At 51.9% G+C, this 26,476-nt stretch overlaps 1 protein-coding gene, 1 pseudogene and 1 gene segment (V, D, J or C); all 3 read left to right on the top strand.

The window, feature by feature from the left end:
* The first annotated feature begins 493 nt into the window (after positions 1–493).
* Positions 494–24,770, top strand: LOC138849090 (T-cell receptor beta chain C region-like). The segment is given in 8 exon segments: positions 494–627; positions 909–1,213; positions 1,849–1,854; positions 19,742–19,781; positions 22,737–23,123; positions 23,965–23,982; positions 24,115–24,221; positions 24,535–24,770. Coding segments are annotated over 8 exon segments (918 nt in total).
* PRSS2 (serine protease 2) lies at positions 7,623–11,444 on the top strand. Its single transcript, XM_070071388.1, has 5 exons — positions 7,623–7,722; positions 8,667–8,826; positions 9,759–10,012; positions 10,411–10,547; positions 11,178–11,444. Exons 1-5 carry the CDS (start codon positions 7,683–7,685, stop codon positions 11,325–11,327), a joined length of 741 nt encoding a protein of 246 aa, XP_069927489.1. The 5' UTR covers positions 7,623–7,682; the 3' UTR covers positions 11,328–11,444.
* On the top strand, positions 13,450–15,404 carry LOC103345246 (centromere protein N pseudogene; annotated as a pseudogene).
* Positions 24,771–26,476: the final 1,706 nt, after the last annotated feature.

Here is a 26,476-nt window from a genome sequence, read left to right as displayed (position 1 = left end):
AGACAAAGAAGAGTAGGATAACTACAGAGCCTATTCATCTGGAAAAGAGAATTCATTCCTGAACTGGTGTGTGTGTGCATGTGTCTGTGCGTGTGTTTATGTGTATGTGTGTGTGCGTGTGTGTGTGCGTGTGCATGTGTGTGTGTGCGCGTGTCTGTGTTGGGGAAGAAATAATGAGTTCAGTTTGGAACAACCTTGATCAAGATCCAAGGGGCAGCTAAAACTCAGTTACAAAGATCCCTCCTACTCTGCAGTTGTTTCAAAATCAGCTCTTTGAAGTCAATAATGTGTCCCATCTGGCTTGTATACCGGAAGACTAGCACATGCCTCTGCCCGACAGAGGTGCATGGGAAGGAAGATGGTAGATAAATGGTGGGTGGGCGGTAGTGCATGCTGGGCTGCCTCGGAAATGACTCCAGGTGACGTTTCACTAGGGGGCAGACCGAAATGTTCCTCATTCTGCAGCTACACAGCTACACGGGCAGTCTCCCATAGCAGAGAAGACAGAGCAGGAACTACATTGAGGGGAGGAAAGATGAACTTGAGTTTCACTTCTTAGTGTCTTTACGCAGGGTGGAGGCCATCACCTGAGGATGCTGGCTTTCTTGCTGCTTCTCCAGGGAGGAGGTAAGAGTCTTGGTCCACGGGGAGGATGAGTTTCCATTAACGCAGACTAGAGAGGTGGAGAGTTTTTCTCCGGAGAGTCTGAATTCATCAAACAGAAGATGGTGGGGTGATGGCAGATGGCAGGATCCTGATAGAATATCAGCTGGAAAATCCAAAATATGGCAGTGCTACAAGGTCATCTGGGGTGACTCTGAGATCTCCCTGCCTGGGGACCTACTTGATCCCATGCTTGTCGGTCCTGATAGCTCTCTCTCTGTCTCTCTGTCTCTCTCTGCAACCAGGCTTTGTGTTTGGTGTTCTCGTCTCTCAAAAGCCAATCAGGGACATCTGTCAGCGTGGAAACTCCATCATGATCCAGTGTCAGGTCGATGTTCAAGCGTCCCTGATGTTCTGGTACCGTCAGCTCCCGGGACAGAGCTTGATACTGATCGCAACTGCAAATCAGGGTTCTGAGGCCACGTATGAGAGTGGATTCACCAAGGACAAGTTTCCCATCACTCGTCCTAACCTGACATTTTCAACCCTCACTGTGAGTGATGTGAGCCCTGAAGACAACGGCTTATACCTCTGCAGCTTTGGAGACACAGTGCTGGGCACAGATCGGAGATCTGAGCAAGAACCTCAGCTCCCTCCTACACAGTTCCCACCCAATGGGACCGAGGGCCCTGTCAGAGTGGGACAGAGGGAGGAAACCACAGCTCTTGGATAGAGACAGCTGCTGGGAGTTTGTGGGTGGGCACGAATGTGGTTAGCCTGCAGATGGGGAGAGAAGCTGTCCTACTCATCCATCTGTGGACAGGAAGAGTGGCTCCTGGGAAGCAGAGGGCAAACATTCTTCCACAAGAGTGCTCGGAAATCCTAAGTAATGATAATGAGAATTAAAAATATCCCTTTACGGTTTTGTTTTGAGGTTGTACTTAGTCTGTTTCCCTCCATTTTTTCTACACAACAACCCATTCTCTATCATAATATATTTTGGAGGAAACCATCATTTTGATATTGCACTGGTCTACTGCGTTAACATCACGCTGACTTAATAGGAATTACAAAGCTGCCTCAGTAGGACAGATGTATGTCAGACCAATGTAAAATCTGGAAAGAAGTCAGGGACTGCCCTGGGAGGGAGCCTTGGGTGGTCCAGAGGTCTGTGGCATGTTGGAATATCTCCTCTAACGTGAAAGCAAGCGACTGCACCTTCCTCCTTTTATCTCCGCCAGGGAGAAAGAGGTGCACTACCAGCAAGGGCCACTGCTTGGTTCTCTGGCATTCACCCTGGACTCTGGATCTACCACCTGTGATTGTCTGCTCTGGTCTATTTACTCGGTACTGCTAAGGCCAGTGCAGGAGGGTTCTGCAGCAGAGCAAGCCTGTTCCTGCGACTTGGGCCATGCAGCGAGCTGACCCAGGTGTTTCTGAAGATCTCGTGGCACATATGAACACTCTACGGGGCACTTCCCCATAAAAGAATCACAATGAGGTGTGAGACAAGTTCACTGTGTCCTACTGTCCTAGTTACACCAGCCCACTGCATCTTGAACTGCCCTTTTACTACTTCCCTTTGTCCTGTGAGAACATTCATACACACACACACACACACACACACACACACACACACGGTTTACTATTTATTAGGAAGAGGAGTCATTACTCTTATAGATAGAAAGGTAGATCAGAGGTAGATCTGGTAACTCAAGGCTCAGGGAAGATGCTCAGGGTAGATGGAATCTCATTTGTGTGCCCAGCATCTACACTGCAGTTGAGTGACCATGGAAAGCATGGTCAATGTTGGGTTTTATGTCTCAAGGACAACATGGCATGCTGGGCTAACGTATTGAAAAGCATCCTGTTTCCAGGGAAGACTGAAACACAGCCCTTATCTCCAGCTATTGCACTCTTAGCTCTTTCTACAGTTATCCTTGACAACTATTAGCTTGAAAGGGTGGAAAACGTTGTTAGTCCACAGCCCCCTGGAAACCCACCCTGCAGGGAAGTGCAGCGTGTAGATGTAAAACCATACCCTTCGTACCTGCCAACATCATCTCTCCTTTGAAAGCTGCTCCTTGCTCTTTACTGGAAGCCTCATTGTGACATTCAGAACCGAAAAACTGCGAAGATGGACATGCACAGACTGCGTCGTCATTAGCTGGAAAACGTCTAATCATGACCAGACTGCAGCATCCTGGAAGAAGGCACAAATCAATCTCACAGCACATCGCAGAGTCCTGTGGTATCTACTTGTACTTCTCCTGGTTTTCCCCCAGTTCACACCCACGGGGCTTGGCTATTTCCAATGACAAAGCATAGGCCCACCTGCTGGATGAGTCTGCACACTATTCTGAAGCAGTCATTGCAACCTACCCACGCGTGGTACTGAGAGGGAAGCTTTCTCTGGGCCCCATCTTTGGTCCACAAATCCAGTTCTTCACATTTTGTAGCAGGAGAGCTGGCCTAGAGGAAAGGGACTGACGCATTGGCTGCCTTCCAAACGGATGGCACAGCCGAGACATTTCATAAATCAAATGCGTGTAGAGAGCCCAATTGACTGATTAGACTTATCTCTGAACTTGATTTGTGGGGCTCAGTCTGGATCGAATATGGCTTAGAAAAATAAATAGACACACCATTTATTACAGTCTATATATTATGGACAGGTGTTTCATTAATAGCAGCCTACAGGAATTCTTCCTTCTGGGCCCAGCACTGGCTTTCTTCTGCTTACTCTCTTGCTGACTTGAGTTGTTTAAGCAACTCTAACAGGTCCAGCAGTGGACTGGATGAGGAGTGGCTGGTATGTGAACAGAAAGACTCTCCAGCACATTACAAGAATGCATCTATCTTTAAATAACCTTAGAGGGGCCAGGACTGGGGTGAAATGGATTAACACCCAGACCTGAAGCGCCGGCATTCCATATGAGCGCTGGTTCGAGACCCGGCCGCTCTATTTCCAATCCAGCTCTCTGCTGTGGCCTGGGAAAGCAGTAGAAGATGGCCCAAGTCCTTGGGCCCCTGCTCCCATGTGGGAGACCCAGAAGAAGCTCCTGGCTCCTGGCTTCAGATAGGCGCAGCTGGGGAGTGAACCATCAGATGGAAGACCTCTCTCTCCCTCTCTCTCTCTCTCTCTCTCTGCCTCTCCTCTCTCTGTGTAACTCTGACTTTCAAATAAATAACTACATCTTCTAAAAAATAAATAACCTCAATCATTAGAGACTTCCCCATTCACCCTCTCTAGAAGCCTGTAAAATAAATACAATATGTGAATGACACTTCACTCTGGGCATAAAATATGCACATCTTCTGTGGATTCAGGTAGGGGGCAGGAGTGACCTGCCACAACCAAGTGATGCCTTCAGCCTCCGCCCCACACTTCAATTGCTCTAGATCGTGCAGAACATCCCTTCAGTGCACAGATGGAAAAATGTTCAAGCTGAGATATTCAAGGAAACAACTGCTTATTGGATAAAGAGAAATTGTGATATATGGATTAGAAAACAAAGGGTGGAGTGAGTGTATTTGCCTAGAGGTTTAGAATTCTGCTTCCCATATCAGAGTTCCTGGGTTCAGTTTCCAGTTCCACCCCAGATCCAGCTTCTTGCCATTGTGCACCTCTGGGAGGCAGTGGTGATGGCTCAAGTAACGGATTGAGTTTCCAACTCCCTGCTCAGTCTCAGGCCCAGCCCCAGCCCCAGCTGTTGTGGGCACTTGGGGAGTGAACAGTGAATGGAGGCACTGTCCCCACCTCCTCATGTATGGGTTTATTTAAGAGGAAGAAGACATAAAATGGAAGGAAAGAACTGGGAATGGGGAAATGACAATCCAGGATCTGACAATCCAGGGGATGGATGACAAAAGTACTGGGGCCAAAGAGGAATTGACATGGAGCCGAGAGGCAACATGTCAGATGGGGGGTGGGGTGAGGGGTGAGAAGTATGAAAAAAACAGAGTAGCGATCTGGGGTATGTCATAAATCTGCTTTTCCAAGTACTGAGAGCTGTGAAACACTGCCGTGCAGCAACACGAGGGAAATGAGCTTAGCTGAACAGGGAAAGGTTCCGTCACCATCTCTGCATTCCATGGCCCAGAGTCCTTGCAGAAGTAAGTTACTCTCTGAGCTGGAGACGATGAAGGAACACTGGCATCCTCTGCCTACCACCTTGATGAAGCAACACTGAGAATCAAATAAGTCAAGGAGAGCAGAATGCTCTGGTAGGAGAACACGCAAGCTCTGGAGGCAGACCCCACGCTTCAATCCCACCCTTACAGCTTACCGGCCGGATGACTAGCAGTGAGCTGCTCTGCCTCCATAGTATTCATCTGATCATCTGCAAAATGGGCCACCCGACAAGAGGTGGTGACGGTAGAATGAAAAGAGGGGCGTGAAAGACTTACTCAATGCTTGGTGCCTGGTACACACAGGGAAATGAATCCATGCTATCCTGCTTAAAAGACGGTCATTTGATATGCTAAGCAGTGAAGACAAGCCTGGAGAATTCCTTAGAAGCGCAGACAGAGGTATCCATAGTTCGGAGTAAACAGTACCAAGAACAGAACGCGCATGCAGATGGCATGTGGGCAGCTGGGTCTGAAGCCAACCTGTACGTCTGAGTCTGGAGAAGGAAGTGCTGGTTTCTACCCATGGCTACCCTCCCAGCCTGTGCTGACCTCGTGCCATACTGTGGGCACGATCACTATTTTAAGGATGAAGACAGGATATCAGAAGGCTAATCTTACAAGCTTAAATTGCAGGAAATCCTCATGCTTTCAGATCTTCTCTTTTTGGACAGAGAGGCAGAGCCACAAGCACCAATCCAAAGATCCCTTTTCCTGTCTTCTATCAAGAATCACCTCCCCGTGGGACTCACTGGTACACGCAGATGCCTGGACCCGAGTCTCTCCTGATTCCCTAAAGAGGGGTCCACGCACACCCCACAGCAAGGGGACACAGCGAATCAGCATATTAAATGACATCACAGGGAAGGCCCCTATTTATCAAGGCTCCACAACCTGGCTGCCTCCGACCCTTGTCAGCTATCTCTGTCATCTGTGTGCTCGACATCGTCTAGACAGACCCAAGGGCATGGCAAGGTAAGCCTCTGGGACAAGGTGCCAGGTGAAAGATTAATTCAGTGTGGAATTCCTGCCAGGGAGATAAGTTACAGGAAGGAACAGGATGTAAGATTTGCCCTCCAGAGACTTCTGGCTTGGTCCTCAATAAACCTGTTGGAACCACCTGCAGCAAATCCCACACTCCCCAATCCTTTCTACATATTCCTGCCACTGGGGCCAGCCCTGACATCTGTAGATCTGTGTTCACGGACGAGATCTAATCCTTCTGAGCCTCACGTCTGCCCTCCACACATGGAGACAATTTCATTCTGCACACCTCACAAGCAAAACACTCTTTGAAAAATTAGACTGTGGAACTCAACACAAAGGAAAAGCAGGTAGCCCTGCAGTCTGTCTGAGAGCTCTTGAAAACCCATCAAGAACCAACCAGAGCAATGTCTCCACTTCGGGATGAGCCCTCGGAATGGGAGGAGTGCCATGTGGGAAGCGGGGCTCTGAGCAGTGGGTCGCCTGGCGTGGAGGAACGGGTCTGCCGTCCGTGCCAGGAACGGTGCCAGGAGGTGCTCTGTGTTCCCTCGCAACCCCAGGAGCCCCACCTGGCCTTTTCTCCAGCTCATTCTTGGGTCCACTTGCTCATTCCTCAGCCCACTTGCCATCTCAGATCCCTCCTCCAGATCTTGAGCTGACCATTTCTCACTCTGTACAGTATTTCCAGAAGGCTCCCTCCTTTTCAACCTTCTAGCGAACTCAAACTTGGACTCTGCCCTCCTCACCAGCCCTGAGCTTAGAGGCTCTCAGAAGGAGAAGCATGCCCGAGGGAAGGCTCCTCTGGTGGGCTTGGACGATTAGACTCTGGCACACACACGTTCCATCTGCATCTCACACCCCTCGGGCCGGGCTGTGCCTCAGCGGATTACAGAGCTGTGTCCTGCTGGATGTGGAGAGTCCCTGAGGTGATCCTCTCCGGGAGGCTTCACTCTGTGTGCACTGCTCCTCAGTTGGAAAACTCCAGAACCCCTCCACCCCACTGCATGTCTTGGTTATGGAACCCAACGCTTGACCCATTTGCCATGTGTAATCTCTCTACCTCCTGCAGACTCCGATCAGAACACAGATTACCACTGTCCAGACCCTGCTAACATCTGACCTGAGCCGGGTGGTGTAATTCTGGCTCCAGCTGTTGGCTCCTGGCAGGTAGAGCTTGTTTCCGTCACCTTTAGTGCAGATTGCCAGGGAAGCACAGAGCACTGAGCAAGACCAATGTCCTGCCACGGAGAAGGAGTGTGGTACTGTCCTAAATGTATGGGGTGAGCTCCTACTTCCATGTTGCCACACCTCCTTTAATACTCCCCATCTGTGGTCTTGGCAGAAAGGAGAGCCAAGCAGAAAGTCCATACTCTGAAAAATCCTGCATCTCTCATGTCGTCTCAATGTTGGGACTCTGGTTCATCAAAGCCTTCCTTCTGATCTTCCTACCCAGGGCTGTAGACAGGAGAGAAAATGTCTTCATGGCAAAGGCGTGAGCCTTGGACAACACTTCTTTCCTCATGGGCCTCTGGGACCTCAAATAGCCAAGCTCACTACAATGCCAGCTCTGCCCTAAGGAGGTTATATCTCCATGCGGACAGAGGAGTGCAAGGACTTAGGCCTTTGTCCCTCGTCCTAACCCTCTTTCCTTCACCTATGACAGCCCAGCTGTGGAGCTGTGGAGGTCGGGGCTTGGCTTCCCTTCTTTCCCCCATCCCAGCATCCTTCCAGGAACCACCTGTGCTCCCTCTCCAGCCTCAGAAATGCAGTTTCCTTATCACCAGCAAGTCACCCATCCCCAGCATGGCCAAACATAGCCAATCTAACGCCAACCTTGAGATGGGAAAAACTGCAGATGTGTTTGTGCAGGGAGGAGTGGTCTTCCACTGCACGCACCCCTCTCCCCGACCCGGGCAGGTATAAGACCAGCTCACCAGCACCTGCTCAGTTGTACTTCTGTCACCATGCACCCACTCCTGATCCTCGCCTTTGTGGGAGCGGCTGGTGAGTCCCAGGCCTTGCTGCACACCCTGCCTGAACCCTTGTCCAGGATACATGCTCTGCCACTGTCACTGCCTCTTCTGTGTTACCTGCACTCTGATATTCCATTTCTCCTGCTAGTACCTCTCTCTCCCACCTTCTGGGGCTCCCTTTAAGCCTCACCTTCCTCCTGAGTCCCCCCCCACACACACACACTGCCACTCCTCCCAACCAGGGCAGTGGTGGGAAGTCAGGTGGAGGTGGGCCTAGGGCTCGGCTCTGAGAGCTCTGGGATGGCACCACTGTAGCTCTTCTCTAACTTGAACGCTCCTAGGCTGGGGAAGGAAGCGGTGTTGAAAAAATACTCATCCCAGAGACTTAGCCCTCAAAGCCGCATTTCATTGGTCTGGGGAGCAGCATGTGAATCAGGTTTCTAAGCTGATTGCAGATTCCGCAGTATGCAGCCGAGGTTAAGAGTCACTGCTCCAGCGGCTGATAGCAGTGTCTCCCTTTGTCCCAAGTGCACTGGGGGCTGCTCTCCAGTCTGGCCTCCCTGAGCAGAGTTGAATTATTGGAGAAGGTGGCTACAGCTAGATTTCCCTAGCCAGGTCAAACTACCCTGACAACTGGGACTCAGAGAGCCATGGGGAACAGACCACTGATAAAAGACAGAAAAGCACTCTGGGCTGAGATGACCGAGTTCTAACCCATTTACCAGTAGGGGGTGCTGTGAGGGCATTTCTGGTGTCCTCGCCCAGAGCCCCTGTGTGCTGTCTCAGCGTGTGCTCTGCAGACACAGGGAGGTCAGGACAGCTGAGTCTTGGGGTTCCTCCTGGGGACGGCGGTGTTCCCCACTTGCCTGTCATCTCTGTGGTCAGCAAGGAACGCTGGTTAGCACGCGGCAGCCACAGGGCTGAGGCTCCATCTGCCAGCAACGGAACTAGCTTCTCCCTTCTTCTCCTCTCCAGTCGCTTTCCCCGTTGACGACGATGACAAGATCGTCGGGGGCTTCACCTGTGCGGAGAATTCCGTCCCCTACCAGGTGTCCCTGAACTCCGGCTACCACTTCTGCGGGGGCTCCCTCATCAATGACCAGTGGGTGGTGTCAGCGGCTCACTGCTACAAGTAGTAAGTGCTGGGTCCTCAACTGCCCACTCAGGGAGCCTGAAGTCCATCCAGGGGAGTGCTCAGGCTGGGGAATGTAGATGGAGGCCATGCTGGACAAGAAAAGTTGCTGGCAGCAGCTTCTCATCCCCAAAACAAATTCACAAAACACAGAGGCCACAGGTGAGAAAGGGGTGGGGGGGGGCCTTTGGGGGCATAACCAGGCAAGGATACTATCGCTCAATACCCTTTGCCAGTTGACAACCAGGAAAACCACCTCAAAAACAAACAACAAAAAACCTGCTGCCTACGTCCTATACCAAGGCAATTAACTCAGACTTTTCAGAAAGAGGGGTTGAATCTTGGCGTGTTCGTAAAGCTCTCTACTCTAGAGAGTCTCTTGTGTAGACAGCGAAGAGCTGAACACCATCCAGTATTCTCTCTGGGTGTGTGTCAGGTCCACCCGGAAGTCTTAGTCAGAGACTGCATGGTCCCACCCCCAGAGTTCTGCTCCAGCAGGTCTGGGGTGGGGGCCAGGAGTTGGGAAAATCCCCAAGGGAAGCAGGAGCTGCAGTTCCTGAAGCAACACTTGTAGATCCACTGGCCTGGGTCGCACAGGATGAAGGTGCTTTCAGACCAGAGAGAGGAGAGTAGCGGTCACTGCAGGCCCTGCAAAGACAGGGGTGACGGGCACTTGGGGGCTCGGGACGCTGCATGCAGAGGGGCTGGTAGACAAAAGACTGACGAATCACCCCCAGCTGCAGCCCCTCTCCTCATGCCCCCTCTACCACCACCTACCTCTGCAGCTAACAGGGCCTGGTCCCCCACCTGCCTCACCTCCCACTCACGCACCTCCCTGGGCCACTGCTTCCAGGGCAACCCATGATCAGGGAGTCTAAGAACCCTGAGGTGCTCTGGCCTAGAAAACCCCCCATCAGGCCTCTCCTTTCTCACAGCCGCATCCAGGTAAGACTGGGAGAGCACAACATTGAAGTCGAGGAGGGGGGCGAGCAGTTCATCAACTCGGCCAAGGTCATCCGCCACCCCAAGTACAACAGCTGGACCCTGGACAATGACATCTTGCTGATCAAGCTCTCCTCGCCTGCCACCATCAGTAGCCGGGTGGCCACCATCTCTCTGCCCAGCTCCTGTGCACCTGCTGGCACCCAATGCCTCATCACTGGCTGGGGCAACACCCTGAGCTCTGGTGGTGAGTGCGACTCTTCACCCTGCTACTTCCCTCTGTCCCCACATTTTCCAGAGCCAAGAATGCCCTGGAACTTGAACACTTTGCTTCCATCCCACAAACACTTGGCAAATGCCCATGGGATGCAAGGTTCTGTAGTGAGTACCAGAAATGCAAAGTCCCAAAAAATTGACTCCGAGAATTAAAAGAGAACAGAAGCAGGTCTTGCTTTTGTTACACAGAGGGAAGGGGTTAACAGTGATCCTTCTGGGAACCAAGAGCCATTATTGCTTTCTGGGGCTTCCATTCTTGGAATCCTGTGCCGTCACTGCCATCAGTGTTTAGCATTGGATTCTTGTTCTGCAGCCTGGCCAGCCCGACTCACTTTTCTTCTTTCCTCCGTCTCTCCCTGCACCTCAAAGTCAACTACCCAGACCTGCTGCAGTGCCTGTACGCCCCGCTGCTGAGTCAGGCCGACTGTGAAGCCTCCTACCCTGGCGAGATCACCAGCAACATGATCTGTGCCGGCTTCCTTGAGGGAGGCAAGGATTCCTGCCAGGTGACCTAGCCCCTTGGCGTGCTCAGATGGGCGCCCACCCCGGGCCCCACCCAGATGCGGGATTTGAATGCCCAAGGTTGTGAGGCATGGGGAGGAGGGTCGGGTGCAGGGCCCCAGGGAGAAGTGAGGAAGACTCCCCTGAGCCACCTGTCATCTTAGTAAGAACAGAGAGGAGGCCACGAGATGCATTCGGAGCCACACAGCTGAGTAGAACAGCCTCCCTTAGGGTTCACAGTGAGTGTAGCTACATTCCTCATGTCTCTGTCTCTCCTTCTTAAAATGATTTATTTATTTATTTATTTGAAAATCAGAGTTACAGAGAGATGGGAATACATAGGAGAAAGAGAGATCCTCCACCCCCTGGTTCACACCCCAGGTGGCCACAACAGCCAAGGCTGGGCCAGGCAGAAGCCAGAAGCTAGGAGTTTCTTCCAGGTCTCTCATGTGGGTACAGGGGCCCAAGCACTTGGGCCGCCTTCCACTGCCTTTCCCAGGACATTAGCAGGAAGCTAGATTGGAAGTGGAGCAGCTGGGACAAGAACTAGTGCCCATATGGAAGCTGGCATCACAGGTGGTAACTTTACCTGCCTCCATGTCTCCCTCTTTACACAATTTGTCCCCTGTTCCCAGGGTGACTCCGGTGGCCCCGTGGTCTGCAATGGAGAGCTCCAAGGCATTGTGTCCTGGGGCTATGGCTGTGCCCAGAAGAACAAGCCTGGAGTCTACACCAAGGTCTGCAACTACGTGGACTGGATTCAGCAGACCATCGCTGCCAACTAAGGGCCCCAGTCCTCCACGCTCATTGTGCCAGTAAAACGACTCTGCTTGTGCTGCCTGTGTCTGAGTCTGCTCCTGCGTCTCATTGTGCCAATAAAGAGACTCTGCTTGCTGCCTGTGTCTGAGCGTGCGTCTCCCTTCACTCTGGGCAGCATCCTCCAATACGGGGTCGGCCATGGGCACTTTCCCTGAGGGACGAGCAGAGCCCTGCCCCCTTCCCAAACTATTTTGTGCAATATCAGATTAGCAGGATGTGAAGACACAGAAGCCAAAACATACTAAGCAGAGAGGCAAGAGGCACTGTTTTCCAGAGAAAAACATTTCAGGAAAGTTATGCTTACATGGTTTCTTTTTTCTTTTTTTCCCCTTTTCTTTCTTTCTTTCTTTCTTTCTTTCTTTCTTTCTTTCTTTCTTTCTTTCTTTCGTTGTTGTTCTGGAAGAATATACTGGAAAAAAATTTTAATTAATGTTGGGGATGATTTTCCTATGATACCAAACTCAGAATTTATAAAAGAAAATATTGATAAGTTATTCAGCCATATAAAATAAAATAACAACAAACATTTTGCATGGCAAACACAACCTACGCAAAGTTTAAAAAAAAGCAATAAACTGGTAAAATTACTGGCACTTTGCATCACAAAATGGTTATTATCTATAACATAAAGAGCTGCTAAAAACTGGGAGAGAAGTAGAAATTCAATAGAAAAGTGGAAGCCGTGTGGGCAGTTCATAGAGGAGATTCCAGGGAACCAGCTAATTATGTGTGATCCGGGGACAGGACTGTACTTTTCTGCGAAGAGGCTCCTGGACCCTGGCACGTGTGTGCACATGTTGGCACGGTGGGCAAGACCTCACGGCCTCCTCTCAGTCCATTCCTGCCCGGGGCACACACATCTGCGAAGCCCCAGCACTGACCACCCTGGCTCCTCCTGAGCCCCGTTCTTCACACTCCCTTGGTCGCCTGCGTGGACACCCTCCCAGCAGCAGGTGCCCTCCTCGAGAAGGCCCTGCCGGCCTTGCTTTCCCATCATCCCGCTGGCGGGTCTGCAGGAGCAACAAGGGACCCGGGGTCTCTTCCCCCAGGCCTTGAGAACTCTCGCTTGGTGCAGCCCACATAATAAAACACCAGTGCGCACCCAGCCTTACAGGAGTCTAGAGTGGCCATGACCCCCATGGTGGAGATGGAGAACAGAGCTCAGAGGCGACTGCTATTCGCGCACCCGGCAGGCGACAGACGTGGATGTGAACTTAGGCGAGGATCTGCATCTGTCACCCTAGAACTCTTGGCAGTCTCTTCACTTGTCGGTTCCCCAATGGAGCAAACCGCGAGGGGGGACAAATACTATGTGCGTTGATGTGAGTCTACTACCATGCGGATAAGGCTCCGAGAACCACACAACACAGCACGTTATTTGAGCATGCCTGCGTCTCCCACTGCTCCCCGCCCCCAACCCAGGCCCTGGGACAGGCTGGGCGGTAACCCTGATTCTGCCCCGGGCCCCAAGCCGCGACCTGCACATTCTTCTCGCCCCCTCAAGCGGCCAAGCGCAGATTGCAACTACGCAGTCCTGGAAACATGAGGAACGGCTGCCCCCTGCTGCCCAAGCGGGTGAACGACCCCCAACCCGACCCCAGCCCAAGCGGTCTGTGCTCCTACAGGGCCCCCAGCCAACCTGGGACTAGCTCCAAGGAGATTCTCACAAAGAAAAGCCGGGTCCAAGACAGAGTGATGTCGTCATTCGTGAAGCCAGCTCGGGTGAGGGTGCCCCGCTAGAGGAGTAAAAGGAAATTTTTACTTGGCGGGTAAATGATTGATAGACAAAGGGAACGAGTCAGACGGGAAAAGGAGCAGAAACAGATCGGAAGCAGCCGCGTGCCTGGGTGAGGAGAGGTAATGAAAGGTTCGCCATGCTCCAGTTGCTGAAAGCAATGGCCTGTTGTTGAGGCCGGGGGCACCGCGGTGTGAGATGCGCGCTGCTGAGGGGCTGTGTCCCTGTGTCGCCTCCCTGGAGTCTAAGAGCCTTGTCCTGGCAGCAGCCTGCCGCCCGCCAGACAGCGCCCCCATATCCTCCGTGACTTGCACCTGTCCGGCTCCTGAGGCCCAGGTCCCCTGCCATGAGCTATGGCGGAGACACCCAGGTAATTCTCCCTGTGCTCAATAAATGAGGAAGCCAGCCCTAGAGATTGTCGCGCAGAGGCTCCTGGGAGCAGCTCTGAAATCAAGCTCCCTAAGTTATCCCGACGCACTGAGCTAATTTGGGACCAGAAAACAGCTTCTTAGATAAGTTGATCTTCTTTTCTTTTTAGTTTATTTATAACCATTTTGTCTGAAAGGCAGAAACACACACAGAGAGAGACATGCACACATGCACACAGAGAAAGATGGACAGACAGCTCTCCCATCTGCCGGTTCACTCCCCAAATTCTTGCAACAGCCAGGTCTGGGCCAGGACAAAGCCAGGAGCTGGGAACTCCATCCTGGTCTCCCATGTGAGTGACAGGGACCCAGCTACTAGAGGCATCACCGGCTTCCTCCCGGGCTGCTCATCAGCAGGAAGCTCAAATCAGAAGCAGAGTCAGGAACCAGACCCAGGCCCCCCAGTGAGGGTCTCAGGGACCCTAACTCATGGGTCGAGTGCTACATCAAATGCCCACTCCAGCAAATGCAAACTGAGAAGAAAAGAAGACAGCGTTGGGAACAGCACGATGGAGTGGAGTGAGACCGCTGGAGATGTGGCCGTGCCACAAGGATGGATGAAACTTGCCGAGTTTCAGGAGGACCATCCTGAAATCCCCATGTCTGAAACGGTGCCGTCCTAAAAGCCTGGGATTTTTTTTTTTGTCTGAAAATCAACTGCAGATGTTAAGCTTCCGGCAGAGAAAGGAACCTGTTGTTCCAAGCATGGCTCTGCTGTGAGAAGTGTGCCAGTCTCAGCGAAGCAGCCCTTTTAGACCTTGTTGGTACTCAAGTTCACGGGCGGGATGTGCGTCAGATGCGTAGAGGACCAGGGGAAGACCTTGAGCTCCTTCATATAGAACAGTTTGAAAGTTCTCTTAAGAAAATCCTTCACGGCCGGCGCCGCGGCTCACTAGGCTAATCCTCCGCCTAGCGGCGCCGGCACACCGGGTTCTAGTCCCGGTCGGGGCGCCGGATTCTGTCCCGGTTGCCCCTCTTCCAGGCCAGCCCTCTGCTGTGGCCAGGGGGTGCAGTGGAGGATGGCCCAGGTGCTTGGGCCCTGCACCCCATGGGAGACCAGGAAAAGCACCTGGCTCCTGGCTCCTGCCATCGGATCAGCGCGGTGCGCCGGCCGCAGCGCGCCGGCCGCGGCGGCCATTGGAGGGTGAACCAACGGCAAAGGAAGACCTTTCTCTCTGTCTCTCTCTCTCTCACTGTCCACTCTGCCTGTCAAAAAAAAAAAAAAAAAATCCTTCAGAGAGCATTAAAAAACGTGACTCAGAGAGCCGAGGCGAATGCAGCCTGGGGAACGCTGTACACTGAGCCAAACCAGTACAAACCTACGTACGTGGTGTGCTGCTCCCACACTCCCTATGCATTCACGTCTCCCTCCAGGCTCAAGAGCAAGGTCCCGCTTTGGATCAGGCACTGACAGTCGCTAGCCAACACCATCAGCTTCTGAAAATGCACCTGAGAAGCAGCTACCTGGACTCTCCTAAGGCCATGGCTTTCAAGGAGTATCATCAGGACTTCGAAATCCACAACCCTACAACACCTCTACAGGAGAGGCGCCTTGGGCGGGTCATAAACACAGATTCATGGATCATTCATGCAAATGCAGTAGAGAAAGACAAAGTCCAGAGAATAACCCAAGAAACCTTTGGAGACTATCCTCAACCACAACTAGAATTTGCACAATATAAGCTCGAAAGGAAGTTCAAAAGTGCATTGGATGGGGGCATCCTGGCCGTCAGGGCAGAGCCACTGGGGTGCCAAATAAAGTTCTCCAGCCCACATCCTTTGGAAGCACTGAAATCCCTAGTACCAACCAGAACTGCAGATCCATTGCTCGCTTGCATACCCAGCGGGGAATGAATTATTTTAAACTCAGAGATAAATAAGAGCCATGTGGTTTTGTAGGCACAGCAGTTCTCTGACTACACATATTGCCAACGTATGTGTTAATGGCTAGTTGGAGAGCTTCTTTCCATGAATTTGTACAGCATCTTTCTATGAACTTGTGTTTTATAAATTAATTATTGGTATTGAAAGTTTAGAAACCTTATATAATCGTTGGGACTGCTTCCTTACCACCTTGTTCTGCTAGGAATAGCAGTTGTGGGCATTTGAGATTCCACAGGATATCGATGGCTACAGACCTGACCCCGAGTACCAGCGTGCTCTGAGGCAGGCAGGAGGCACAGTGGTGGAGTCTGCTGGGCATTGTGTCCAGTGTCCTTTCTCCCACTCCTGCCTCTTCTCTATCCTGGGCACGTCTGGTTTCAATTGCCGGTGTCAAGGGATTTTCTTGTAAGCCTTGGATAACATAAATAAACACCAAGAAACTACACCTGACTCAATGCTTCTGGGAGAATCATAAAGTTAGTCTGTTCAGAGGAAGAGTTGGGCCTAAGAAGTTGTTATTGCAAGAGGCTGTTTATCTGATAGAATTATATAAAATCATTGTTTCATTGTAAATATACTTTTCATAATCTTTTATCATGTGTAATGTTCAAACTGACCATTATTATGCTCATTTGTGAATAAAAATGTTGAAAAATTAAAAAAAGATAGTGTACAACTATGCTAATCTGAAGCTTGCTTTTTTCCAGTTAATAACATATCTTAGAGAGCTTTCCATAGCATTATAAAATATTTCCATTCTTTTTTAGTGTTGAGTAATCTTCACGCTTTATTTGCCCAGTTCCTGACAGATAGGCACTTGGGGATTTTCCTCCTATGTCACTACAGTTCTAAGTGATGTAAATCTTTTACAAATAGTTCATTTGTATTGCAGAGTATTTATAGGATATGTTCCCATGGGTGGGATTTCTGGGGGAAGAATACACTTAACAGTCTTTGGAGATACCTAAGTTGCCTCCCATAAAGCTTATATCAGTTTTCATTCATGCCATCAATTGGTGTGTAAAACTGCTTATTTCACCACAAGCCAGCCAGTACAAGGATCTTCCATATTCCAGTTTTGTCGCTTAAACTGGTAAAAAGTCATGTTTCAATGTCACTTTGCTTTGCATTTTGTGGGACTGTTTCCTGCAGTTAAGCATATTTTGAATTTATTTTTATCTGAGCCACACACTTTGGGCCCATCTTTATTGGTCTACTGGATGATTTTCTAATGGGTTTGGAGGAGTGCCTCACATCTTGGGGAGGTTAGCCCTAACAGAGAGAATCGCAAATATTTTCCCAGATTGTCATTTATCTTCGGATCTGTTTATATTCTCCCCTGCAAGTGTGCCATCCTTATGTAGTCGAGCTTGTCTTTTTCTTCGTCTGGATTGTAGGTCATAGCTTAAAAGGCAATGAAAGGAAGCCCATCTGGTGAGTTGACTTTGCAGCCGCTCCTATGCAGGTTGGACTTTAGGGTCATCTAGTGCAGGGGAAGAAATATCTGCCAACAACTCAAAGCGTTTCTGTCCTTCGGGGGAGAGAGAAGACTGGCCAAGTCTGCACGGCCCTAGGAGGGCATCTGAGGGCTTTCTAGACTGACACTCTTCATCCAACCTTCCATAACTCCGCCCATCCAGCTGAGTCCAGAAGGCTGACAGCATACATGGTCCCTCCTCTCCCACGCCCACTCCTGCAAGCCCTCAGCGGTCATTTTATCTGCTTAAGACTCAATCTCTAAAGACCTCAGACCCCAGCTGACCACTCTGCAGCTTCAGAATTTGCCCAAGGGAGAGAGGCTGGGTGCTGAGGGGTCCTGTTTTCAGACGCAAGGTGTGGCCCTTCACTGACGCACAGCATGGGGGCAGGGCCAGGGGGACAGGAGGCAGCAGCTTCACAGGGCGGTTCCCCAGTGTGATGACAGCTGGCAGAGGGCAGGTACAGAGGGGAAAAGGAGCCCGTTTAGCAGTCTTGCAAAGACACACAGCTCTGAAGAGCTCAGACATCCTGATGAAAGGACGTGGTGGTGAGGAGGGAGCCCCGGGTCTGGGTCGCACGCCACCTGCATGCACAATGGAGTCACTTCACCTGCCCTGTCCTCCACTCCCCTCAGCCGAGCGGCTGCTCTGGCAGTTTCTTGCAGCCTCCGAGGGGCGGGCCCGTGGGAGGGGCCGTTTTTGTACAAAGCTGTAGCATTGTGGGGACAGGGGGCCACGGTGATGCAAGTCAACAGGCCGCCTTTACAAAAACCCTTCTGCCTGTCCAAGGTCCTCAGGCTCTCCAGTGTTCTCCCAGGTTCTGGGCTCCAGTGTGGTTGGGCCCAGAATGCCTCCACCTCACCCCATGACCACAGATCGGGTCACGGCCCCCGACGAGGACACGCTCAGATTGGAACTGGGACTTCCCAGGTAGAGAAACCCCAAAGGAAAGAAGAATGCCTCCGTGGCCTCACAGGCGAAGGATCCAGAGAGACCCCTTCTCGCCTAAGCCAGGACAAGGTCAGTGGGAAGAAGCATCAGAGGTGACCTGACCCACAGAGGCCTCGGGGTGACACCTGGAGTGTCCCAGTCCTGATGCAGGCAGTCACAGGTTCCGGGACCCCACCCTCCCCTCCAGGCTCCCACCCGGTCCATGGAACCTCTGAGAGGCAGCAATTGTGTGAGGCGTCCTTGGAGGAAGGGCACAGGAGTTGGAATGAACTCTGCCATGCTTGGCAGTCCCAAGGGTCAGAAGTTGAACATGTTCTTTTGTACCATGCCCATGCAGCACAGGGCGATTCCTGAGCCCAGACTCCCCCAACACCGCCAAGGCCCTCCTCCCTCCACACCTTGAGTTCATTTTCCTCCTTGCCCCCATCACTGTGTCAACACTGAACTTTTCTTTGGAGAAGGCACCAGACTCACAGTTATAGGTAAGACTCCTGCGTACCTTTCTGACTGCATTTGTAAGGGAAAGTGGCTCCAGAATGTCCATTTTGGTGTGGCCGTGCTGTGCTGTGCCAACTATGACTACACCTTCGGCTCAGGGACAAGGCTGACGGTTGTAGGTAAGGCTTGGTGGGGTACAGTGAAGGGGGTCTCTGCTCTGGAAAATGCCTGAGGGAAGGGGAGACGCAGCTTAGGGACCTCGGTTGAGGGAGATGGCATCCCCTGTCTGGAATCGACTTCCAGGGAGGCTCCCTGTGAGAGTGAACCCACCCGGGGGACTCAAGGGGGTCATAGCTGAGCCTGGGGTGACACTGCCTCTGCGGGTAGACCCCTGAGATGGGGAGCAAGAGACAGGTATGTGTCCGTCCAGTTCTCTGACAGAGCTTCTCTGTAGGGCCCTCACGGGAGGCCACAGTCAGTCTCCTTGTGTCAGCTGGGCCCCGGGCAAGCTCTGGGAGTGTTTATGGAGTGTGTGAAGCAGGGCTGGTGCCTTGAGAGGGAGCAGAGCCATGAGCGCCCAACCTCTCCCGACTCCCAGCTCTGCTCAGCAGACAGGGGGAGGTTTTGAAGTGGACCTGGGAGACTGTGTTCTGGAAACACCGTCTATTTCGGGGAGGGAAGCCGGCTCACTGTTGTAGGTAAGTAAGTCAGGGCTGGAGGGCTGGGAACCTGCCAGGAGGAGCTGGGATCCAGAAGCAGCAGCCTCCGCCTTGGGTGCTTAGCTTAGGTCATATTTTTATAAGGGAGACGTGAATTCATGCAGACACGAGGGAGTAGCCTCCGTCTCTAAGACCTCATGGACCGGCTGTGCCACCCTGGGTTCCCCATCAGGTGGCCTTCCTAGCTGGGGTCACCTCGTCTCCCCTGACTCCTCAGACGGTGCCTGCCCTGGCCATGACCAATGGGAGAGCCCCTGGCCTTGAATCTGTCACACACACAGAAAGGAGACAGACACAGGGAGAGGCGTAGAGGTCCTGTGACTCCAGCATCTCAGGCAGCATAGTTGTCCACCACTCTCCCACCTCCCAAAGTTGAAATTCTCCTGGGACTGGGAGAGAGATGGCAGGTGGGCTGGAGAGGAAGGAATGGCAGGCAGCTGGCGGCAGTTTTGCTGCCGGTCTTTGATGCTGTGCTTCTAATGAAAAACTGTTCTTTGGCAACGGAACGAAGCTGTCTGTCTTGGGTAAGTAAAATGCTGCTTTCGGGGTGGTGTATTGCAAGCTTGGAGTTGTGGGAGTGCTCATGGGAGAAGGCAGGCATTGAGAACACAGCAGAGAAAAGGCCGAGAACATGAGGGCAGGTGGAGGATGCCTGGAGCCCCAGGGGTCCGGTGGGGAGCCCATTTCTGGGAGGAAGGGTTCCCAGGAGCTTTGCCAGGGTTTGCCTCCTGATGTTAAACTGTGCAGCAGCAGCATTTTGGCAGCGGGACCCGACTCTCTGTCCTAGGTAAGATGCCATACCAATGGTGGCGGGGTCACTGTGCCTTGGAGCAGAGTCTGTCTTTCCCCCCAGGGCTGAGAAAACCCTCTCACCCCACGGGGTTCTGTGGGGCTGGGTCCACCATCCCCTTGGGTGCAACTTGGCCGACTCCTCCATTTCTCTCCTCCACGTGTCCAGGCTGTGATCTGCCTCCTCCCCGCTCTCCGTTCCCCTTCCTGCCATGTGCGTGGAGCTACCCCACCCAAGCCTCTTGCTCCTGCCCCTCTGGTCCCAGGACAGCTTCAGCTTTTACCGAAGGGAATTCCTTTAGTGCAGAGCCGTGGTGCAGGCTGAGAGAGGTGCTCGTCCCACGGTGGGGGGGGCATGCAGCCTTGCCCCCTGGCTGCCGAGCTCTGGGTGGGTTTTACTCAGAGCCCCTGCAGCTGTGCTAATTCACCACTCCACTTTGGAGTCGGCACCAGGCTCACCGTGACAGGTATGGGGGCTCCATTCCTAACTGGGGGCTGCCTTGTTTGGGCAGCGGGGAAGGGAATTGGGCGCAAGAATAAGGGTCCAAGTCCCCGCTCCCTGCCTGGAGCCCCGTGCCCTCTCCTGCCTTGCCGGAGTTTGCCTGGCTTGTTCTGCCGTGTTTGCTGCGGGTCTCCGCCACGGAGCTCTCCGCTTCGTCTTGAGGGTCCTGTGTTTTCCTGCGCTTTTCCCTGTTCTCCAGGGCTCTTCTCATCTCCCCTTTCTTGGTTCGTTGTTTTACTTCCTCTCCCCTCCTTTCCCCTTTTTATCAGATCTTTTGTTTTTCCTTCCCGTCTAAATCCACTTCTGCCTTGCTGACCCCATTTTGGCAAAAGGCTCTGTCTTCCCTGCCAAAAATCTTCCTGTCTTCTACCTCCAGAATAGAGCCCTCCGTGTGTGCCCCTCCTGCCCCTTCCCTCTGTCTCCACCAGTCTCTGAACACCAGCGTTCAGCTCCCTGACAAACAGGGGGCCGTGGGGACCAGGATGTCAACACCAGGGTTCTTTGAGGGCTGCTCCTGGGGTCTGGGGACAGAGGTCCCTGTCGTAGCATTGCAGGAGCCGCCGGGGAGTGTCTGGGATGTACTGTGCTTGACAGAGGTAGGGATTTAAGTCTGAATAAATGGTTACCATTTTAGCAGCAGATAAGATATAAAGGAAATAGGGTGGACACTCGTTTTCTCAAGCCTGTGCTTGGATCTATCCTGGGATAATGGGATAAGGGACCCATCATGAAACCTAATACAACATCACCACACTTGAGAGGAAGCTGGCAGGTGAACAGAGGGTGGTGGGGATGACATGGGGTCTGGGCTGGAGATATTGCAAGGGCTGGAGGAAGGGGACCCAGGTCCTACCAGGATTAGGGGCTTGGGCAGCTAGCATCCTTCAAGTTGATGCATTCAAAGTACAAAGGAGTTCAGAGTACAAATCGCAGGATTTAGAGGATGCCTGGGTGGAAGCGCATGGGGTGAGAGGGGGAGGGAATTAGGATTCATGCAGCTGGAAAAGTGACTTGAACTATCTCAGGCTCCCTAGCTCATAAAATGGATGGAACTAACATATGCAATTCCTTTATGAATTTTAAATGAGTCAATTTACTGTGATCATCACTTTAATTCCTGGTGTTTATTCTCACCATGTCATGGGTGTGCCTTTTTCCAACCCTGTGTCCTCATTTTCCCGTAAAAATGACCCTCAAATTTGGATAAAGTGAAGGCATCTGGGATTGGCACCTTTTTGTCTCCAAAGCTCACTCCCATGGTCAAAACAGAGACAGAGAGTACAGTAAATTCTGGTAAAAAGGGAGGGTGATTGAAGGATGGATGTGTATTTTCTATCCTCCACGTGGTTTTGGATGATGTCATCCCTTCCAGGTATCCCAGGAATTCTTTCCCTCCATCTACCAAGCACGTGAAAGTCTCCAGGGCTTCACAATGCACACCCTCTGCTGAGATGAGCCTCTGGACTTGGTGATTTCTTCATGCCTAGCAATCATGCATTTCCTGCTTTTAAGAATGCTGGGCTTGGCTGTGATTTCAAACCTTGCCAGGGAAGCTTGCCAGTAGGAAGAGTTCAGCCTGTTAGCAAACACAGCCCCCTGGAACTCCAGTGTAGGAGTGAATGTAGAATATCAGATAGGATATTAGCCAGAGGCTACCTGGCTCCTCAAAACAGGTTACATACAAAAAAGGTGAGTTGGCTGTAGTATATAGAAAACTCATAGTCAGATGTAATAAGAAATGACTCTTCTAAGCAAGAAAGGATAATTCTAATATGCAGTACCACCACCCCCACGTAAAAAAAAAAAAATGATGGTAAGAAAAAGTCAATTTTGTTCTTGTGGTCATAATGTTAATGAGTCTTCTGCCTTAAAATCCAAGCTCATTCAACTCAGCCATGACTTCTTCTAAATCTAATCATGAGACAGCCATGCACGACACCAGGCTTTGAACAAGGAAGACAGACAGAAATACTCTTTTGAGAGGTGATCCAACAAGTCTCAGAGGAGGAGTCATTGCAAAGAAAATCGAGATGCAATGCCACCTTAGGGAGATGGGGACAGATAGCAGCCAATGTGTGGGACAGCCCAGAAGGAAGTGGCTGACCATGACCCCAGAGCACGCAAGACCCCCTACAACCACAGCTATGCTTTATGATGGCTTCTTATGGCCATCTCACACACACAGACACTCATACCTACTGCACCCACACACACACGTATGCACACACACTCACACATGCACTCACACACACATACATGCATCCACACATGTATGCATACACACATTCACACATCTATGCATACACACACTCACACATGCGCTCACACTCACATGTGCACCTACACGGACATATGCACACACACGTGCACCCACACACGTGCACCCACACAAACCCAGGCCCAGACAGCTCTCAGCAGCTCTGCTCCTCCCCACCCCTCTTCACTTTCCAGAGGACCTGGCAAATGTGAGCGCACCCCAGGTCGTTGTGTTTGACCCATCAGAAGCAGAGATCAACAAAACCCAGAAGGCCACGCTCGTGTGCCTGGCCAAAGACTTCTACCCTGACCACGTGGAGCTGAGCTGGTGGGTGAACGGGAAGGAGGTCCACAATGGAGTCAGCACGGACCCCCAGCCCTACAAGCAGGACCCCAAGTCCGATCACTCCAAATACTGCCTGAGCAGCCGCCTGAGGGTGTCGGCTGCCTTCTGGCACAACCCCCGCAACCACTTCCGCTGCCAAGTCCAGTTCTTTGGGCTCACGGACGACGACGAGTGGACGTACAACAGTAGTAAACCCATCACCCAGAACATCAGTGCTCACACCCGGGGCAGAGCAGGTAAGCAGGGCCTGGGGAGGCTGGGGGGGGCCACCCACCACCGGGAAGTGAAAAGCTCCAGGCAGAAGAGAAGATTAGACCCGAAGAAAACCAGAGGCGATGGAAGGGGACCATCAGTGACCACAATTTCAGGAAGCATAGAGCACACTTCCTCTCCATGACGACTGGGACCTGAACAGGCCAAACCAGGCTCACACCTTCCCTGGAGTCTCAGCCCCTCCCAGCTGTGCTGAGAGGTGGCCCTGGGCACCAGCCACACAGCTTGGCATCTGTAGGTGCTGTCTCCTGTCCCCTTCACTGGTCCTGTTTTATAAAATTAAAGTGACCTTGTCCCCGACACTGGGAAAGCTTCAGCAATACAGTGCCAGGGCCGTCGGGAGAGGCTGACCTTGCCCCACCTGATGTACAGGAGTCGGTGGCCTGAGTCTGTGATTTTGAAGTCTACAGGGTGGGTGTGTGGTGCTGTGGTGAAGTCCCTGCTTGGGACACTGCATCCCATGCCACACTGCCTGGTCCAAGTCCCAGCTACTGGGTTTCTAATCCAGTTTCCCGCTCATGCACACCCTGGGAGGTAGAAAATGATGGCTCAAGTACATAAGCCCCTCCCAGCCATGGGGGAGACCTGGATTAAGTTCCAGGTTCCTGACTTTGGCCTGGCTTAGCCTTGGCTGTTTCAGGCATCTGGGGAGTGGAGCAGTGGATGGAAGATCTCCCTCCATCTCTTTCTTCTTTTCAAATAAACGATAAAAATAAAGTAAATAAGTGGAGTTTGTGATTTGGGGCTCAGTGTCCTTAAGGAATGACATCCTCTCATCTACCTTTCTTTCCCTTTGTATTCCAGATTGTGGCATCAGCTCGGGTAAGTGAGACCCTTGGTCTTTGCCTGGAACCAGGGCCTGGAAAACTCATGGACATTGGGTGGGGCGGGGAGCAGAGGAGGCCACAGACAGCTGCTCACAGGTACCCACTTGCTCTCCCCTCCTGCCAACAGCATCCTATCAGCAAGGGGTCCTGTCTGCTACCGTCCTCTATGAAATCCTGCTGGGGAAGGCCACCCTGTACGCTGTGCTGGTCAGCGCCCTGGTGCTGATGGCCATGGTAAGGAGTAAGTGGGCTGTGTGGGAACGTTGTAGGTGATGACATGGCACAGGCTACTCAGGGCCAGGAGTAAGGAGCTCTTGCTAGCACTGGAGGTAGGCAGTAGAACATCAGGGGCCTTAATTCACATGCCCCATGGGACAGCTTCCACCTCAACAGGAATGCAGTGTAAGGATCTGCGCTGGGAATCAGAAGTTGCGGTCACTCAAGGGATGCTTCATGGAGTCCTGTCTTCCTGGTGGATGATCTCTCCCGTTTCCCGACAATTCCCACCACTCCTAGATGTCAGTAACCCTGAAAACCTCTTCTGCAGGTCAAGAGAAAGGACTCCTGACGCCCCTCAGAAGATGAAGCTGCAGCTTCCGACCTGTGACAGTCCCAGTGTGGATTCTCCCTACGCCAACACTTCTGAAGAGCTGGCATCTCTCTCCACCCCAGTATCTTCCCCCTGAGTGCGTGCACCCTTAGATAGTCATGGCAGAAATCTCCCCTACCCAGAGGAACCGATGTATGCTGAAATGACTCCATGAATAAAAGCACCATGGCCGAGCCTGTGTGTGTCTCAATCTCTCCTCCACTGTCTCTGCACTCCCTGTGTGTGTCTGAATCTCTCCTCCACTGTCTCTGCACTTCCTGTGTGTGTCTCAATCTCTCCTCCACTGTCTCTGCACTCCCTGTGTGTGTCTCAATCTCTCCTCCAGTCTCTGCACTCCCTGCTCAGTCAGGATGGAAACAAGAGCTGCTCATGCAAATTGCAGTTCTCTCACCTAGGAGAGGGGCGGGACTCACTCTGATTGACAGAAGTTAGTCATGAAAGATGTATGGGAGCTGAAGTAGTTACTGTTAGAACTTTCTAGAGATTTAGCTTAAAGGAGTTTTCTCTCCTGCGCTGAACAACAGTGCCCTAAGGATCAGTGGACCAACAAAATGTGCCCACCTACCAACTATTCATGTCCCCTTGGCTAGGGAAACTTAATTCCCCCTATATCACCCACCTGTGTTGCAGTCAGCTCACTGATAAACACCACTTGTCTCCATTTGTTCCTCGAGTATGTCTCCCAGCTGAGAAGAGTAAAACGAACTATCATGGAAATTTGTTTTCAGTGGAAGATCGTCTTCCAGTCTAAGTTATGAATATGTTTATAAGTTTCTTTCCAGAAAATTATGGTGAAATGGTAAAATGTTCCTTGCTCAACTTCTTTTTATTTATTTATTTGAAAGGCAGAAATACAGAGAGAGAGAAAGAGAGAGATCTTCCATCTGCAAAGTTCACTTCCCAATTGGCCACTATGGCCGGAGCTGGGTCCATCCAAAGCCAGGAGCCAGGAGCTTCTTCTGGGTCTCCCACGTGGGTGCAGGGGCCCAAGCACTTGGGCCATCCTCCACTGCCTTCCCAGGAGCATTAGCAGGGAGCTGCATCAGAAGAGAAGCATCCGGGATTTGAACCAGCGTCCATATGGGATGCTGGCACTGCAGGCAAAGGCTTTACCTTCTACATCACAGCACCACCCCTGTTCCTCCCTGCTCAACTTTTGCAAGGATACAAAATAGATTTCCCTAAAGCCACGAATCAGGCCGGTGCCGCGGCTCACTAGGCTAATCCTCCGCCTTGCAGCGCCGGCACACCGGGTTCTAGTCCCGGTCGGGGTGCCGGATTCTGTCCCGGTTGCCCTCTTCCAGGCCAACTCTCTGCTGTGGCCCGGGAGTGCAGTGGAGGATGGCCCAAGTGCTTGGGCCCTGTACCCGCATGGGAGACCAGGAGAAGCACCTGGCTCCCGGCTTCGGATCAACGCAGTGCGCTGGCCGCAGCAGCCATTGGAGGGTGAACCAATGGAAGGAAGACCTTTCTCCCTGTCTCTCTCTCCCACTGTCCACTCTGCCTGTCAAAAATAATAAAATAAAACCATGAATCAGCCCTATTTCGACTTCTAGGCAATCTTCAAATGCAGTCTGTTGGTCTGTTGTCTCACTGTCACCATGGTGATATAGTGCCGGTCCCTCACATGGGTCCTAAGACCCCACTGATGGTGCCCTACCTCCTTATTCCACACTCCCCTCATTCTCTCACCTGCACACACTACTCCTCCTTCTGAAATGACACAACCCTTCCTGCCTTGGTAACTCCTACTTAGTCTTAAAGATCTGACTCTGACATCTGGCTCTTTATTGCCTTTTCCCTACCTCTTTCTCTGCAGAGATTGGCCTGAATACACTCTTTATTTTGCTATCATGCTGCCTGGTGTATGCCTCCTTCA

This window comes from Oryctolagus cuniculus, chromosome 3 (assembly GCF_964237555.1).
Source record: "Oryctolagus cuniculus chromosome 3, mOryCun1.1, whole genome shotgun sequence".
NCBI lineage: Eukaryota > Metazoa > Chordata > Mammalia > Lagomorpha > Leporidae > Oryctolagus > Oryctolagus cuniculus.
The sequence above is the reverse complement of the archived record's forward strand: the minus strand, read 5'-3'. Positions and strand labels throughout refer to the sequence as shown.